Genomic DNA, 17,972 nt, shown 5'->3' on the forward strand with positions numbered 1-17,972 from the left:
AAATACCAATTATACACCAATTTTAAGAAAATTGAAGAGGAAAGAATACTTTCTAACTTATTCTATGAGGTCAGCATTACCCTGATGCCAAAATTAGGCAAAGACATTATAAGAAAAGGAAACTATAGACCAATATCCCTCATAACAAAATTTCTAAACAAAATATTTAGCAAATCAAGTCCAACAATAAATGAAATAAGGATAATACATTATGACCAAGTGGGATTTATCCCAAGGATGTACAGTTGGTTTAAAATTTGAAAATCAATATAATTTGCCATATTAACTAACTGGAAAGAAAAAAAAAGATATCTCAATAGATGCAGAGAAAGTATTTGACAAAATTTATCATCTGATAAAATTCCAAATTAGGAGTAGAAGGGAACTTTATTAGAAAAAGACATGCTATGGACTGAACGTTTGTGTCCCCCTCCAGATTCATATGTTGAAGTCCTATTCCCCAAGGTGATGGTATTTGGAGGTGGGGATCTTTGGGAGGTAATTAGGTCACGAGGATGGAGCCCTCATGTATGGGTTAGCGCTATTATAAGAAGAGACACCCAGGGCGCCTGGGTGGCTCAGTCAGTCAAGCGTCCAACTTCGGCTTAGGTCATGATCTCAATGGTTCGTGAATTTGAGCCCCGAGTCGGGCTCTGAGCTGACAGCTCAGTCTGAAGCCTGCTTCAAATTCTGTGTCTCCCTCTCTCTCTGCCCCTCCCCTGCTCTCTGTCTCTATTTCTCTCAAAAATAAATAAACATTTAAGAAATTAAAAAAAAAAAAAAAGAGACACAAGAAAGATAACATCTCTCTTCTCCACCATATGTGGATATGGCAAGAAGGCAAGAAAACCAGAAAGAAGCTCTGATTAGGAACAAAATTGGCCAGTTCCTTGATCTTGGACTTCCCAGCCAACAGAAATGTGAGAAATAAATCTTTACTGTTTAAGCCATCCAGTCTGTGACCTATTTGTCATAGCAGCCCAAACTGACTAAAGTAAGATAGCTGCAAAGTGAGCTACCCCCAAGATCAGAAACAAGACAAAGATGTCCACTCTTACCAATTCTATTCAGCATTGTACTAAACATTCTAACCAGTGCAATAAGGCAAGAAAAATAAATTAAAATCTCCATATTGGATATGAAGCAAAACTTCATAAAGGGAGAAGAAGTAAAATGACATGATCACCTAAGTAAAAAATTGGATAGAATTTATTAAAAAGCTAGAACTGAAAAGTAAGTTTAGTGGGGCACCTGGGTGGCTCAGTTGGTTAAGTGTCCAACGTTAAGTCAGGTCATGATCTCACTGTTTGTGGGTTTGAGCCCCACATCAAGCTCTGCCCTGTCAGTGTAAAGCCTGTTTGGGATTCTTTCTCTCCGTCTTGCTCTTCTTCTTCCTGACTTACTCTCTCTTTCTCTCTCTCTCAAAATAAATAAAAATAAAAATAAAATAATAAATTATTTTTAAAAATAAATAAAAAGTGAGTTTAGCAAAGTTTCAGACTACTAAGTGAACGTATGAACGTGAGTTCTATTTCTATATAGTGACAACAAACAGTGGGAAATAGAATAGTTTTACATGCCATTTACATACAGTGTTATCAAAAAAAATATGGAATGCTTGGGGATAAATCTGACAAAAGATATGCAAGAGTTGTACACTTAAAACTACAAAGTTCTACTGAGAGAAGTTAAGACTTTAGTCAGTAGAAAGATACACCTTGTTCATAGCTCAGATTTAATATTGTTAAGATGTCAGTTCTCCACAAATTGATCTATATATTTAACACAATCTCTGTCAACATCCCACTCGTTTCTAGAGATTGGCGAGCTGATTCTGAACTTCATATGGAAATACAAAGGACCTAGAATAGCCTCAACAGCTCTGATATAGAAGAACAAAGTTTGAAGGCTAACACTACCTGATTTTAAGACTCATTACAGAGCCACAGTAATCACAACATACGGTTTTGATAGACAAGTATATCAATGAACCAGAATAGAGATTGCAGAAATAAACCCACATGTATATGGACAAGTGATTTTTTTTGACAAAGTTTCAAAGACAATTCAGTGGAGAAAGGATAATCTTCTCAAAAAAAGATTCTCTAACAACTGGATATCTATGTTCAGAAAAACTCAATCCGTACCTCACATGACATTAAAAAAAAAGTTGCATATGGGGTGCCTGGGTGGCTCAGTTGGTTAAGCGTCTGACTTCAGCCAGGTCATCATCTCATGGTTCATGAGTTCAAGTCCCGCGTTGGACTCTGTGCTGATAGCTTGGAGCCTGGAGCCTGTTTCAGATTCTGTGTCTCCTTCTCTCTCTGCCCCTCCCCCGTTCATGCTCTGTCTCTCTTTCTCTCTCTCTCTCAAAAAATGAATAAATGTTAAAAAAAAAATTTTTTTAAGTTGCGTAGAATAGACTATAGACCAGGGGCATCTGGGTGGCTCGGTCAGTTGAGTGTCTGGCTCTTGATTTAGGCTCAGGTCATGATCCCAGAGTTGTAGGATCGAGCCCTGTAGAGCCCTGTATCGCCCAGCATGCTCTCTCTCTGCCCCTCTTCCCAACTCATGTTATGTCTCTAAAATTAAAAATTAAAAAAAGAATAGACCATAGGCCTAAGTATAAAACCCTAAAACATCTATAGAAAACAGGAGAAAAATCTTTATGACTTTGGGTGAGGCAAAGAGTTCTCATATATGACACCAAAAACATCCAAAAATGAGGTGGATATATATTGGACTTCATGAAAATTTAAAACTTTTGCTCTTTAAAAAACACTGTCAGGAGAATGAAAAGACAAACCACCGTTTGGGAAAAAAATAATTGCAAAGCATGTATCTGATAAAGTAAGTTGTATTAGAGTCCTCCAAAGAATCAACCAGTAGGAGAGAAACGTAAGAGGAAATTTATTATAAGAAGTAGCTCAGATCAGCAAATCCCATGATTTGCCTTCTGCCAGCTGGAGAACCGGGAAAGCCAGTAGTGCAATTCAGTCTGAGCAAAAAGGCCTGAGAACCAGGAGCCCTAGTGCCTGAGGCAGGAAAAGGTGGACATCCCAGCTCACGAAGAGAGAGAATTCACCCTTCCTCTGCCTTTGTGTTCTGTTTGGGCCCCAGTGGAATGGGTGACCGCCCCCTCTCCCCACACTGGTGACGACAGATCTCTCCTCAGTCTACTGACTCAAATGCTAGTCTCTTCTGGACACACCCTCCTTGACACACCCAGAAATAATGTTTTACCAGCTCTCTGGGCATCACTTAGCCCATCGACTCGACACACAAAATTAACCATCACATATATGGATGCAGAATATATAAGGAATCCTCAAAACCGAAGACTAAGAGAACAAACAACTCAATAATGAAATGGACCAAATGTTTGAGCCGATGCTTTACCAAAGAAGATACAGGGATGGCAAAAAAAAAAAACAAAAAAAAAAAAGGTACACAATTACATAATTAAGAGGCTGATCATTAGTCATTAGAGAGGTGCAAATCCACAAGGAGGGACCACTGCGTGCCCCTTGGAATGGCTGTAATCACCAAGGCTGACCTTACCAAAGGGTGGCAAGGATGTGGAGCAGGTAGAACTCTCTCACCTGCTGGTGGGAATGTGAAATGGCACAACCCCTTTGGAAAACAATTCAGCGGTTTCCTAAAAAGTCCGACACAGACTCACCATACAACCTCGTGGTCACGCTGGTAAAAAGAAAGCTTACGTCCATACGGAGATTGACGTGTGAATGTTCATAGCAGCTCTGTTCCGTCCCCAAACTAGAATCCACCCACATGTCCATCCACAAGTGACCAAAGTCCAAGCGTGATGTATCTGTACAAGAGAATAGTACTCAGCAACACAAAGGAATGAACTATCAGTATACATAACAACATGGACCGAATCGCAAGATGATATTCTGGCTGAAAGAAGCCAGGCAAAAAAAGAATATATACCGTGTGATTCCATTTGTTTAAAACTCCAGAAAAAGCACACTAATTCCTAGCGAGACAAAGTGTATCGGTGGATGCCTGGGAAGTGGAGTAGGAGGGAGAGGTCACAAAGAGATTAATAAGGAGCATCTTGGAGGTCCTGTAAAAGCGTGAGAAGGAAGAAAGGGAAAAGTGAAATGACTCCAAGGAAGGTTTACATAAATTGCTCAGACTGTGACCTTCAACCTTGACCCTTCATTCTCAAGAATGTAGAAAGTTGGGGAAGGGGCTGCTTCTTTGGGATCGGGGAAAGGGGTACTCCTAATATAGTGGCTTCCCCCACACCTTATTTAGACAGTTCTTAGATGCCTGGCATTTTCCCTCTTTTTAAATAACATCTGCCTGGATTTTGATGGGCTCAACAGGTGTTTTCTGAGCCCCCATAGCCTTAGAACCACCAAGTGAATCCGGATAAACCTTATTTATGACTCATAAGCACCTGTGAACTTATCTACTGCCTGTTCCCCACCCTCCCGAAGAAAGTCTGCTTGCTCGATATGCGGGAATCTCTAATGCTGTGTCTTAGAACTGTTGGGGAGTTGGGGGTGGCCCCACAGTCCTGACAACTCAAAACCAAATCTTTTCTGATCATGTCCTTAGTCTGCTAAGAAGTTTTATAAATATTAAATAAACCAAGTTCAGCCCCTTGGGTTTTGGAGGGAAATCGTCCTTCCAGGGTAGGAAAAAAAAAAAAAAAAAAAATCAGTCCCTTGCCAAGTCTTTTTAGACAAAAGCATTTTCCTCCTAATGATCCAAGAACTGGCGATTATGGAAGGAGAGATGAGATCCACGGGATGCATCTGGGAACTAAAACAAGCAGCTGTAAAACGAGAGCGCGGGAGGGGGTGTCCTGTAAGGTTCCACGCCGGTTCCCGCTTCTGTCCCTCTCGCCAGGAGGGCTGGCCCGCCCACACTTTGGTTCTGCCTTTACCGCTGGTTTTGCAGGGTGACGCGGACTGACATCATCCCACTTTGTGAGTGAAATGAAGTCACTGCGCTTTCATAAAAAGCCACATATTTCAAACTCCTGTGCTTAACACACAGCCTGGATGCCGGCTTTGGGACCTGGGTCCCGGGAGGGTGTGCTGCTCACTCATGCGGGGCTGGCGGACAGTGGCCTGAGGGCGTGAGTGCGGCAGCCTCCCTGTGCAGAAGCACCACCTGAATGAAAGCAGCAGGTGATGCCCCCTGCCCTGCACCTCCTCACCGACCCCCACGTGTGTGTGGATGAAGCCAGAACTCGGTTCAGATCATTTCCTCACCGCCCTAAGTGCAGCCCCGTGTCGGGTGCTTTCGTGGATGTCATCTCCCTAATTCTCAAATCCACAAACGTCTTGACAAGTGAAGCTTTAAAGGGCTTGCTTTTTAAAAAAAAAAAAAAAAAAATTTATAGGTTTTTTAATTTATTTTGGAGAAAGAAACAGCACAAATGGGGGAGGGGCAGAGAGAGAGGAAGACACAGAATCCAGAGCAGGCTGCAGGCTCCGAGCTGTCAGCACAGAGCCCGACGCGGGGCTCGAACTCACGAACCGTGAGATCATGACCTGAGCCCAAGTCGGAAGCTTAACCCACTGAGCCGCCCAGGTGCCCCAGGGGCTTGCTTTTAATAGAGAATGGAGCAGGCCACATAGGGAGAGCAGCAGCATAGAGAATGCTCCCCACACACCTCCCTTTCACCCCAAGTTGGGGGTGAGGGGGTCTTCAAGATAGAAGAGTTTGCCGCCCTGCTCCACGCAGTTACTGACTTTCTTCCTTCTGTTCGTCTGGGGAGTCTCAGGCTTCGGGATAGAGAGAGTTGCAAACACTGTCAATACAGCTCCCCCAGTGGCCCACCCTCACTTCCCTAGATTCTGCTCAGGTGTCCCCTCATCCGCAAGGCCCTCGCTGACTGGCCCCATACCCGTTAGTGACCACCCAGCTCTCCCCGTCCCCAGCCCATTTGCTAATTCTCGGTAACACACGGCCCCACCTGGCATGCTACATACTCACTCACTTGTCTGTCTCATGCACCTCTCCTGTCTCTAGAAGCTGAGTGCTGTGAGAACCAGTACCTGGAACTCTGCCCACTCAGTGCATCTTCGCTCGATGAGTGAATGATTCTGAATAGGCAGCCTGAGGGACCCTGTGCTGCCTTTGGGACCTACCACTGTTGGTTCTGGTGTGATACTTCCTGGGAGGCGACACTCAGCAAAGCTTCTGATGTGTCCACCCTTCCCTTTCCGACACCAGGCGAATACAACACACACAACGGACCTTCCACGCCGGCAAAGGAGGGAGACGCGGACAGGCCGCACCGGGCCTCCGACGGGAAGCTCCGAGGCCGGTCGAAGCGGAGCAGCGACCCCTCCCCAGCGGGGGACAGTGAGATCGAGGTAACTCCAGACTGCCTGTTTGACTTGGTGAATGTAATCTCCAGCCGTGGCCGGAACGAGAGGCTGGGGGGCAGAGTTGTGTCCACGCACACAGGGGGGCTCTGGGTTCACAAAGCTCAGTAACAGAACAGGACCCTTGAGGGGAAAGGAGAGAATTGTGGGGGCCGTCAGGAAGCGCCGTGGACTGTCCAGGCTAGGAAAAGTCACCCTGGGGATAGTAAACAACTCTGGTAGACAGCCGCAGAATCACCTGGAGGCCTGTGAAAACCCAGCTTTCGGGGTCCCACCCGCAGTTTCCAATTTAGTAGATTGGGGGCGGGGCCTGAGAACTGGCATTTCCAGGGCATTTCCAAGGCATTCCCAGATGATGCTGATGCTACAGGTTGGGGAGCACACTCTGAAAGGCCCTGGTGAAGACACCAGTGGGCAGACAACCTTCCCAGCTGGGTCAGAGGGTTCTTAGCCTACTACGTATTACTGTCAGCTGGAGTGCTCTTTAAAATACAGGTGCCCTGGCCCCATCCCAGACTAATTAAATGTACATTGCAAGAGAGTTCTATAAGTTCCCCTCATGGCTCTGCTATGGCTTGAGGATTTACCTATCAGGAGACAGGAGGCTGGCTCAGCTTGCATCATTTCTACAATTCTGAGTTTCATAGAAGGTTCTTCGAACCGTCATTCTCAAGCTGCATCCCAGATCAATTAAATCCAATTCCCTGAGGGAGGGACCCAGGCATCGGTATTTTAAAGCTCCCCAGGTTATTTCCAGAGTGCAGCCCCAGCTGGTCTAAGGGATGTGCCAGTCTTTACTGTAACAAAGCCAAGCGTAGGATCGACCACTGGTCACCCACTGGCATTTTCGCAAACAAACAAAAAAGAACAGCATACATGAGAGAAGGGAAAGGGTACTAGTGGGGACAGAGGAAAAACAGATGCCCAAAAAACAGATGGAAGCAACTGATAGATATCTAGGGAGAAAAAAAAAAAAACGGGCAGGTTCGTTAGTTTGTACTTTGCAAAAGGCAGAAATAACAGGAGGGCCGATCTATTGGCTTGAGTGTGCCATGGGTATATGGGTAGTATTGGCAGAGTCTGGGTCCGGGCCAAGAAATTGAAATGTACCATCATCCCATCTCTGTTCATAGCCCTGTACAATTTATGCAGCAGCCACAAGGCTCAGTCCACAAACTCACATGTGCTGAGAAATACAATTTTCATCATCTCCTTAAAGTCATTGTGATTTTGACTCTGAGTCCCCATCCCATCAGGATGGTAAGAAATGCAGTGTCATTTGGGGGCGTGGCGGGGGGGGCCTTCTACCTGGAATTGTATGAGAATCTCAGGGCTCAGGTGGTCTCAGAACAGGGTAAGAACCTGTAACGGCCAGGGTTCGAGGTGATGGCTGCTTCCTTCCTCGTTGTCAGTACCTGCCGTGGCCCGTGAGAGCCCAGCCCTTCTCTGGCATGTCCATGCCATACATTGGCGTTGAAATCCTCGTCGAGGACCAGAACCTTGGAGCATAAGATACAATCCTTTGGTTGCAAGCAACAGAAACCAGTTCTGGTTACTTAAGCAAATGCGAATTTACCGGGAGGGCACAACAACATGGAGGGGGGAAGTGATAAAACCAAGGTTGGAAACAGCCGTAACAAAGACCAAGGAATCTAGGGAACCTTCCGGGTGCCGGCCCCTGCTGGAGAGTAAACCACGTGCGGTTCTAACGCCAGTTCACTCAATGTCTGATTCCAAGGAGACAGCCTCCACTGGCCTGACTCGGGTCTTGGGCTCACCCTTGATGGACAGCCCCACCAAGACAACAGAAAAGAAAACCAGGGTGCTCTCATCAGACAGGGACGGATGCTGGGGGCCCAAGCACAAATGGCCGCCACCAGGGGCTTTGAGATGTAGCCAGCGTTCGCTGGTAGGGCCTGTTTATGGCCAGCGTCTGTTCCGGCTGTCCCAGAAGGTGCTGCGTATTTTGAATACCACTCTTGTCTCCTCCCCTTGGTCAGCCGCCTGAGGTATTCCAGCGGCCACCCAGGCTGAGAACTTGACCCCCTGCGGACCCACCACAGAGCAAGCGTTCCCACTGCTCATGGGAGCACTCTTAGGCCAAGGGATTTGTTCTTGCTTTTCCTCTAATTCTTAGAGCCCTCTCCTTCCAACACCCAGGAGACTTTACAGCATCCCCTCAGCAGGACTTGGGCCTTTGCAAAAGACTAGAAGAGAATTTGTGTGCCTCCGCTCGTCTTTCGGTTTCCTGCCTCCCATTTTCCCGAGGGTTTCCTACAGCTTCAAGTTGCAGGATCTGTGGAAATCACAGGGTGGCACACACACGAATGTCTTGTTGTTGTTGTTGTTGTTGTTGTTGTTGTTGTTGTTGTTTCTACTATTCGGTCACTTAACACGGCTTCTGCTCTTGGTGGGGGCGGAGAGACATTTTCCACTGAACTGAGAAGACAGTGGGGGTGGCATGGAAGTCAGGGATTACGGGGCGACGTTATTCTGGAAACAGCTGCTTCTCGATTCCAGAGGAAAGTACCACTGGGCAAGAGCCGTTGAAAAGGTGTGAGCTGTGTTTCACTTCTGTGCTTAATGTCAGCATGGAGGGTTAGCACCACATCGCACCTCCTAAGGCTTTGGCAGTTTTGCTAATGACTGAAGCCCACGAGAGAGAAACGATGTGGGAGAAGTGGAAAGGAGGGAAATTCTGAGCGTATATTCGTTAAACTCCATCGACCGCAGGTGCCAGAACCCCACGTGAGCTAGCTTAAGTGGAAAAGCAGAATTTATTTTAGGGATACAGAGATTCTCTACCCCAAGGTGGGAAGAGCGGAGTGTCAGCAGGATGCTGGAACCAGAAGGAAGACAGGGCAAGGAAGAGCGTGTGCGCCTTCTCTCCGCACGCACTACAGTGCAGGTGCCCGGATGCCCAACCGTAGTGTCTTCAGCCCGCACAGGCGCTGGTTCCTGGGCTCTGCCCTCCTCCAGCCTCCCTCTGTTTCTGTCTGAAACCTGGTCCTGGCAAAGTGTGGGGTGGTCTTTCCATCTCTCACCGCTCTCTGCCACACTCCCTGCAGACTGGCCCTCCCTGAATCGCTTCTCGGCCTTTTGGCTAAGATCAAGTGCAGACTGGCCCTCCCTGCCCTTCAGATGGTGCGGCCTCCAACAGCCACTCAAAGATGGTGAATGTCTTTCTGGGTTCTGATTTCAAGTTTCCAAGGAAAAGCCTCTGGCCCAGTTGGGATTGGGGCTCTCTCTGGCCCAAACTATGATGGGCTAGGGGGGAGGGTCACTGCAAAACAGCCACCTGGAACTTACCCACCAAGGATCTAAGGCAGGGGAACAGAGTGGTAGGGAGGGGGGCAGACTTTCTTCTTCAGAGGCTATGTTGTAGATAAATGAAAGGGGTCTGCATTCAGTTTGAAAATACTCATTGATTTTTTTTTTAATTCCCTTACCAAAATCTCTCGCTTTAACTGATCCGACTAAGTTCATTTATTTTTTTTAAGTTCATTCATTTATTTTTGAGAGCGAGAGAGAGAGAGAGAGAGAGAGAGAGAGCTTGCATAAGCAAGGGAGGGGCACAGAGAGAGAGGAAGACACAGAATCTGAAAACAAGCTCCAGGCTCTGAGCTGTCAGCACAGAGCCTGACAAGGGGGTCGAGCTCACTAACCAGGAGATCATGACCTGAGCCAAAGTCAGACGTTTAACTAACCAGCCACAGTGGCTCCTGATCCATTGAGTTCAGATAAACTAGGACTTAGCCATTGAAACCCAGAAGCCCTCCTTAAAAACAATAGTTTTCAAATCTCTTTTTTTTACCATGACCCGTAATAAGAACTATACTTAATACAGTGACATACACACACATAAATGTAACTAGACCAAAAAACTCACAAAATCACACTCAGATCTGCCAAGTGCCTTGAAAACCCTTGCACTAACTGACCTTTTCCTCCTAGAGACCGCCCTCTGTTAAAGACATGGCGAATGCCCATGTTTAAATTAAGTACAGCCGTTCAGGGGCACCTGGGTGGCTCAGTCGGTTGGGCGGCCGACTTCGGCTCAGGTCATGATCTCACGGTCCGTGAGTTCGAGCCCCGCGTCGGGCTCTGTGCTGACAGCTCAGAGCCTGGAGCCTGTTTCAGATTCTGTGTCTCCCTCTCTCTCTGACCCTCCCCCGTTCATGCTCTGTCTCTCTCTGTCTCAAAAATAAATAAACGTTAAAAAAAAATTTTTTTAAGTATAGCCGTTCACCTCCAGAGAGGTTTCAAGGGTGCCCCATTCAAGATGACAGACTGAGTAGGTGCATCAGGCCCCCTGCTACCAACACCAGCTACACACGCAGTCAGGCCCTTTGCCCTTAAAGACCGTGATCACCGGAAAAATGACGGAAAGCAACAGTGTGAAAGATAAGGGCCAGAATAAGTTAATAGGATACATGACAGGTAATTTAAAAAACAGAAAAGAACTTTGGAAAACTCTCAGCAGTTTTCTTATAAAGATCCAGGGAGCTCTTGCGTCTATAAAATAAGCAGTGGGGGCTGTTCGGAAGGAAATACTCAGAGACAAAGAGTCATCGGAAATTTTTAAATGACAGAATCAGAAGTTTAATAGAAGGGTTGGAAGAAAACGTTTAAGAAATCTCCCAGAACACAGATCAAAAAGACAAAATTCTAGAAAATATTTTTCCTTAAAGTACAAGCAGTATCAATCAAAAAAGTCTAATTTGACTGTCTTCATGTAAAGAAATAAGATCAAAAATGCTTAGGTGCTGAGCAGTATGAATGAAGAAAGACCATACCTAGGTTTATCCTCACGGAACTTGAGGACTGCATGTATAAAGAAAAGATCTTAAAATATCCCAGAGAAAGGGCCCAAATGTCCATCACTGATGAATGGATAAAGAAGATGTGGTTTATATATACAATGGAATACTACTTGGCAATGAGAAAGAATGAAATCCTGCCATTTGCAACAGCGTGGATGGTACCGGAAGGTATTATTGCAGAGTGAAATAAGTCAGTCAGAAAGACAGATGTCATGTTTTCATTCATACGTGGAACTTGAGAAACTTAACAGAAGACCATGGGGGAAGTGAATGGGAAAAAATTAGTTACAAACAGAGAGGGAGGGAGGCGAACCATAAGAGACTTTTAAATACAGAGAACAAACTGAGGGCTGATGGTACAGGAGCAGGGGAGAGGGGAAAATGGGTGAGGGGCATTGAGGAGGGCACTTGTTGGGACGAGCACTGGGTGTTGTATGTAAGCGATGAATCACGGGAATCTACCCCCAAAACCAAGAGCACGCTGTCCACACTGTGTGTTAGCCAACTTGACAATAAATGATACTAAAAATAAATAAATACAATAAAAGATGGACGAGGAAAAAATATGAAAATAAAATATCCACAAGAGTGAAAAAGCAAAACCTACGAAGGACTAAAGATTCATGAAACATTACACTCCCCGTCGGTCACACGGGACACTATGAGATAATGGAGGAATTCTTTCAAACATCCAGAGGACTTTATTTTCCAATTGGAATTCTGTACCCACAGGTACCATAGAGCAAAATGAAGATAGATCAGAAAGGTAGGAATTCAGCACGGTTGCTTTCCAGACACCCTTTCAGAAGAAGCAGCTTCAGGATCTACTCAAGCAAAACAAGGAAGAAAACCAAGAGAGACCTGGGTTCCAGGAAACAGTCGATCTCGTCCGGAAATGCAGTATCAGGAAGTCTCAGGATGCTACCTATGCAGCAAGCCTAAAGATGACCCAGGCCACATTGGAGCATTCTGTCACTGAGGATGAACCTCTTTGCTACAGCAGGTGTGGCCGAATTTGAGACTCTAACGAAAGCACATCATTGGAAATGAGACAAAAATTAAAGCAGTTCGTAAACTCCTGCAAAAACAAAACATTATTCCAGACAGGCACGGTTCCTCTGTAGAACAAACTGGGATATGGCGTGGTTTTTAATCGGGAAGGAGCACAGGGAAGGACATGACCCTAGTGGTAGAAACAGTCTCCTGAAAGTGGCTCTGGGGTTAGGACGTTGGACACACAGAGAAGGAGGTGAATCCCAACATGGTACTTGGTTCTGCAGTGAACAGTGATCAGAGATGTGCATGCCCTTTACTGTTTACCAACCTTGAAAATCAACGTAGAAACAGAGCACAGAAGATCAAAGTACCTCTATGAAACCGAGCACACGAATCGGTTTATCCACGGTGGGAGTGCAAAAGTAAGCCTAACGCCGCTAAATGACAGAGAGGGGAGGAGGTGGGGGGAAAGGGCGAGAACACAACAACCGCCTTCCATGTGGGGTTTACTGCGTCAGCCCGGGAGAGTGTCCAAAGCGGATGGTCTTAGAAGTCGAGGGGCTCACCTACGTGAAAAGCGTAAAGTCCTGGAGAAATGCGGGAGATCGCCGTAAGCAAAACCCTCATCTTTCACATCACTAAGTCAAGAGCTGTTGTCTCAAGTCGGCCAGTCAGTAGGTAAAAAGGCATAAGTACGTTACGGAGGTTATCACCAGAACTGCTAAAAACAGGGGTGTTTAGAAGTAGTCGGGCTTAGGGTGAGCGGGTGAATGTAAAATGGTAGTACTTCATTTTTTCAAATGAGTTATATGATTTTTATTGTTGCTTTTGGACTGAGCTCCTCCACTTTTGAGCTTTTATGTGGAAGGCAGGAACAGGCTTCTTGGTTCTGGCATCTGAGGGTTTGATAGGAGCCCAAAATTGGCCCTCAGAATACACTTTACACGGCTGAAGTTGGATGGGGACCCAGTGACACATCGGTGAGTCACATGTTTTATAACTTAAAGATAATGGTTTTCAAGATTTCTTTCTCCTCCCAGGGAATTGATTTCTGCAGACATTAAGTCAGATGCAAGCAAATCCATTTGTCTTCCTCTTTTTCATCACAGCGTGTGTTCGTGTGGGATTTGGATGAAACGATAATTATTTTTCACTCCTTACTCACCGGGACTTTTGCATCCAGATACGGGAAGGTAAGAATCCATGTTGTGTCTTCTCTCTCTGTTTCTTTTTTTTTTTTTTTTTTTTTTTTTTTTCCCAACATGACAGTCTGTCCAGCTGGTTTGTCCTGGGAATTGTGGGGGCAGTTTATGAGACGGCTTCTCCAACAAAAGCTACCCCTCTGGGTCAGTCTGGGTTTGAGAGCTCCTATGGAATTTTCCCTCGACATGTGAAAATTTAATTAGCTTCCCCTTCTGTCGTCCCCCATGCCTTTCTTCCAACCCATGAAGCGTTCAGCATCCACTTGATCGGATATAAGCTCTTGGTCTGATACACCGCAGCCAAAAACAGTGATTTTAGCTAAAAAACGAGGCAGAGTGTTTTCCTTGTTCCCTGTTGTTTATCTTAGCGTCTCTGGCAGATGAATGTCATCTTCCTTCCGTGTTTCTGAGACGAGGGGCAGGCGTTTTGTCAGCTCCGGCTTGGACCTTCACGACAGCTTGGCAAATCTGTCACCGACAGATTATGTCGGGGAAGCATCCAGTTAGAACTCTGGGCAGATGCTATGGGCTGATCGGTGGTGAATGGAAGAAACCCCGAAACCACCTTCATAATGCGAAAACGAACCCAGCTGCTAAGACCCAAACCCTGCCGATTCTGTGCATCCGTCCTGCGGGCTTCCCGGCAAACCACATGTGGATGCCGTCTCTCGGGGGAGGCAGGTTGGGGGGGCAGGGGGGTGGAGGGACAGGGATTCAGAGAAAAGCTATCATCTCATCTACGCGTAGGAACCGTGAGACTCACCAGCGCCTGGAAAATATTTCTGTTTCTGTTTAGAGGCCAGAAATATGATTTGACATCACCTCATGGCTTTTCCAGCTGCTCGTGTGTTTTATGGGGCTTATAACAAGCTGGATGTGTAATTAGCAAGATAGATTTATCATCTGCCATTATGTTGTAAAGAATATAAAAATGGTGTTGGTGGTGCAGAAATCTCTTGCCACGTAGGAATGCCGCTAATACGTCTAGCAGGGCCTGCGGGAAATCCGACGTGCGTTCTTGGACAGAGCACAGCTTAGGCAGAGGGTGGAAGAGTCGAGAACTGCCGAAAGGACACCAGACCGGACTGGCAGGCGTTGCAAAAAGCTGAGCCGTCCCGCAGGGGCTATCGTAGTGGGTTACCCGCTAGGTCTGGGCGTTTTAGGGTTTTCCGAACCACCCCGGTAAAGTCACCACCCCCTGAAAGGCTTGCCTTCACTCGTCTTGCCCTTAGAGACGGCCCCCTGTCAAGCTCTGCGGCTGCGGGTAACAGTCCGGTTCTCGCGGGCTGTGTAGGGCTTTGTCATCATGGGGATGGTTTTTGTGTCTGTGTGTCACCACCGTTCCTGAAACCACGCCGTGGGTGTCCTCGAGACCAGGGCAGAGCCCAGAGCCCATGCCACCTTGTCATCCGTCACTGCCAGCTGCCTGTCTCCAGCCGTACCTCCTCAGCCCAGCCACCTTCACCTCCAGCTGTGGTGCTGGTCCCGTATAGGCGCCTGTAGAGGGACCATCCTACAACACAAACCTGCTCGTGTCACATCCCTCCCAAGGCTGTCCGTGAGCGGGCTCCTGCCCCCCTCTGCAGCCCAGTTTCCTGCCTCTCATCCTAAAGTGCTTTCTGTCCTCAAACCAGCCACCTACCCTCCCATCTCTGCTGGGGTTCTCCCAGGAAGGGCCGGATGCGGAGTGGAAAAGTGAGATGGGAAGGGAAGGCAGCCCATACAAGTTACCGCTGCAGGTGACCGGGGCTCAGTCCCACCGGGGACCCCTGGGAGACTCTGGAGAACACACCTCCGAGCTGACCCGCCAGGAGTGAGGGTGCTGGGATACTTCTCTGCCACTTCCCTTCCATCATAGCTTAAGGGCTTCCCTAGGGGATTACCTCCCTGCGCTTCCGGCCTGCCCCTGAGAAAGCCGTCCAGCAAGGAACCTCGAGACTAACAGTTGAAAGCCTCTGCGCCGACAGGAATGGCAACAGCTGAGAGGATGTGGGGAAGGAGCACCCTGGAAGCCTCTGCTATACTCTGGAATGTTCTAGCATGTTGTTTTACTAGCATAACTCTTACTTGTCTTTCAGTTCTCATTTTATTTTTTTTTTAATGTGTATTTATTTTTGAGAGAGAGACAGAGCGTGAGCAGCGGAGGGGTAGAGAGAGAGGGAGACAGAATCTGAAGCAGGCTCCAGGCACAGAGCCCAATGCGGGGCTCGAACTCAGACAGTGAGATCACGACCTGAGCCGAAGTCTGACGCTTAACCGACTGAGCCACCCAGGCGCCCCAGTTCTCATTTTAAATGTAGCTTCCTTCGAGAGGACTTGGCTAACCTTTATCTAAAGCACAGCTCTCCCCATAACTGTGTTTTTCATCTATAATTATGCACTCACTGTGTGTCTCCCTTCTAGGCTATATGTACCACGAGGGCAGGGCCCATGAACATTTTTTTACCTACTCAGCCAAACAATGCACGGGCCAGAATTGCTCAATAAATATCTGTTGCATGATTAAGTCAGGACTATCCTCTAGAAAAGCTACATGATGACAGGCATGTTTTTTTTTTTTTCTTTTTTTGCCTGTTTGGTTCATTGCTTTATCCCCAGCGCATAGAACAGTGCCCCCACTTAGAAGGCATCAAATAAATATTTGTGGAAGGAAGGAAGGAAGGAAGGAAAATAGTATCCAAACAAAAAACGCCTAGCTGGTGGCCGCTGACCAAATTCAGCCTGCGGACATTTTTGTTTGGCCCCTAGAGTGCTTGAAAAAATGTGAATTTGTTGCCAACATTTAAAAATCAGGAGATTGCATGGACCCAAACAGTCCAGATTTCCAACTCTTCTTCAAAAATTAGAGAATCTGGCAATCCTGCATTTTCGTGTGGCAGCCATCGATGGGAGCTGAGCAGCGACTGGCCTCTTGGGGGGGGGGGGTACCCTGTGCAGCCCACCCCACAGGCCCCCTTGGCCTGTTTAACCCACTTATGGGACCCTCCTTGGCCCCACTGGCATCTGACTTCAGTGTCTATCCTAGAATTTCAGAACCAAAGAAGGTCGGAGTTGGAGGGACCTAGGAGACCAACATGGCCAGTTACTCTCCATAGTACAGAAGGAGAAACTGAGGCCCAGAGAGAGTGAGAGTCGTTTTTCAGGCTCACTTGTCTGCCTCTGTGCCCCCAGGATGTCCAGGGGAAACAGATGAGAAGCTCTTGGAGCATCCAAGTCCCCTGTGCCATGTTCACTCCTCTTCTAGAACTCACCCCGCCCTCCCCCCGCCGCTCTCCCTTAGATGAGGAGTACTTTTTTTTTAATTTGCTAAATCCAGCCACCCCAAGAGGGACCCAAAGTGCCATGGCTTAAACAAGATGGCTGACTTCGTCCAGCTAGCAGTCCAGGTGTAAGCAGTTCAAGCCAGTAAGACTCCTACACAGCACCAGGCACCAAGGCCCTCTTTGTTCTCTGCCTTCCCTAGAAGTTGCCCTCATTGGCAAAATAAAACACAGCTCGCCCCCCGTGCGTACATTCCAGCCGGCGAGAAGGGGGCACAAGAAAAGGAGAATTTACCCCTCTTTATCTTATTTTTCCCCTTCTCTGTTAAGGGCCAGACTCGGAATGTGCCCATATCATTTCTTTTCACGTTCTGTTGGCTGGAACTTGATCACGTGGCCACATCTAGCTGCAAGGGAATCTGGGAGATGTAGTCTTGTCACATGCACCATTCAAGTTCAGGGATTCTGTTATTCTGAGAGGGAGAAAGGAAGGGAGGGCTAGCGTTTCCTAGCACAGAGTACCATGTAATAAGAGGAAGAACAACGAAAGGGAAAAATGTTGAGGAAAAAGAACCTAGAGGGCAACTGTATCTGTAGCTCCAAAGAGAGATCTGGGCTACAGCAATAAACTTGGAAGTGAGAGAAGTGTAGAGGACCCTAGAGGAACAGAAGTATGAACCACATTTTGCAGACAGAGTAACTAAGGCACAGGGAGGTTATGGAGTCAAGGTATTCATAATAGAAACAAAATACGTAGCCTTGACTTTTGGCCCACGACTCTTTCTCTTTGTGCTTTTCCAGAAGCTACAGCTATGTGGAACTCATTACTAACAGCTGGTAGCAAAGCAGGACTCAATTTGAAGCACTTTGTAGAGCGTGTAAGCTACAAAGGGAATTTATTGGATCGCAATAATTGAAAAACTCAGAGGGACTTGGAATTCAGGTTGGGCTGGATCCAGGAGCACAAGCAGCATTCTCGAGGCTTGGTCTTTCTGCATCCCTCGGCCGACTTCCTCCATACAGCGACTCTCTGTCAGCAATCCCATCCAAAAAAGGAGACCTACTTCCCAAATTCCAGCACAACTCTCAGGCTTGAATCTCATCGGCCTAACCTCTGGGGCTCTGATTTGCCAGCCTAGATCAAGCCCCAGCCTAGATCAAGAGCCCACGGCCACAGAGTGGAGGAGCGGGTCAGCTCCATCCCAGCCGAATGGATGGAATGGGAGAGGGACGCTTCCCAAAGGGAGACTGAAGTGCTCTTTCCAGAGAGGGTGAGGACAGGTACAGGCCAAGACACCCTGTACATCCGTGCCAAGG

At 47.1% G+C, this 17,972-nt stretch overlaps 1 protein-coding gene across 4 annotated transcripts in view; it reads left to right on the top strand.

Annotated features, from left to right (window-relative positions):
- The window catches only part of EYA2 (EYA transcriptional coactivator and phosphatase 2), a 261,177-nt gene that overhangs the window by 168,428 nt on the left and 74,777 nt on the right, over positions 1-17,972 (top strand). For all 4 annotated transcript variants that reach the window (XM_058685842.1, XM_058685841.1, XM_058685844.1 and 1 more), the window contains 2 exons: positions 6,220-6,362; positions 13,303-13,386. In XM_058685842.1, the coding sequence (XP_058541825.1) occupies positions 6,220-6,362; positions 13,303-13,386 (227 nt within the window). The remainder of the gene's footprint in view (positions 1-6,219; positions 6,363-13,302; positions 13,387-17,972) is intronic.

This window comes from Neofelis nebulosa, chromosome 9 (genome assembly GCF_028018385.1).
Source record: "Neofelis nebulosa isolate mNeoNeb1 chromosome 9, mNeoNeb1.pri, whole genome shotgun sequence".
In the NCBI taxonomy this organism is placed as follows: Eukaryota; Metazoa; Chordata; class Mammalia; order Carnivora; family Felidae; genus Neofelis; species Neofelis nebulosa.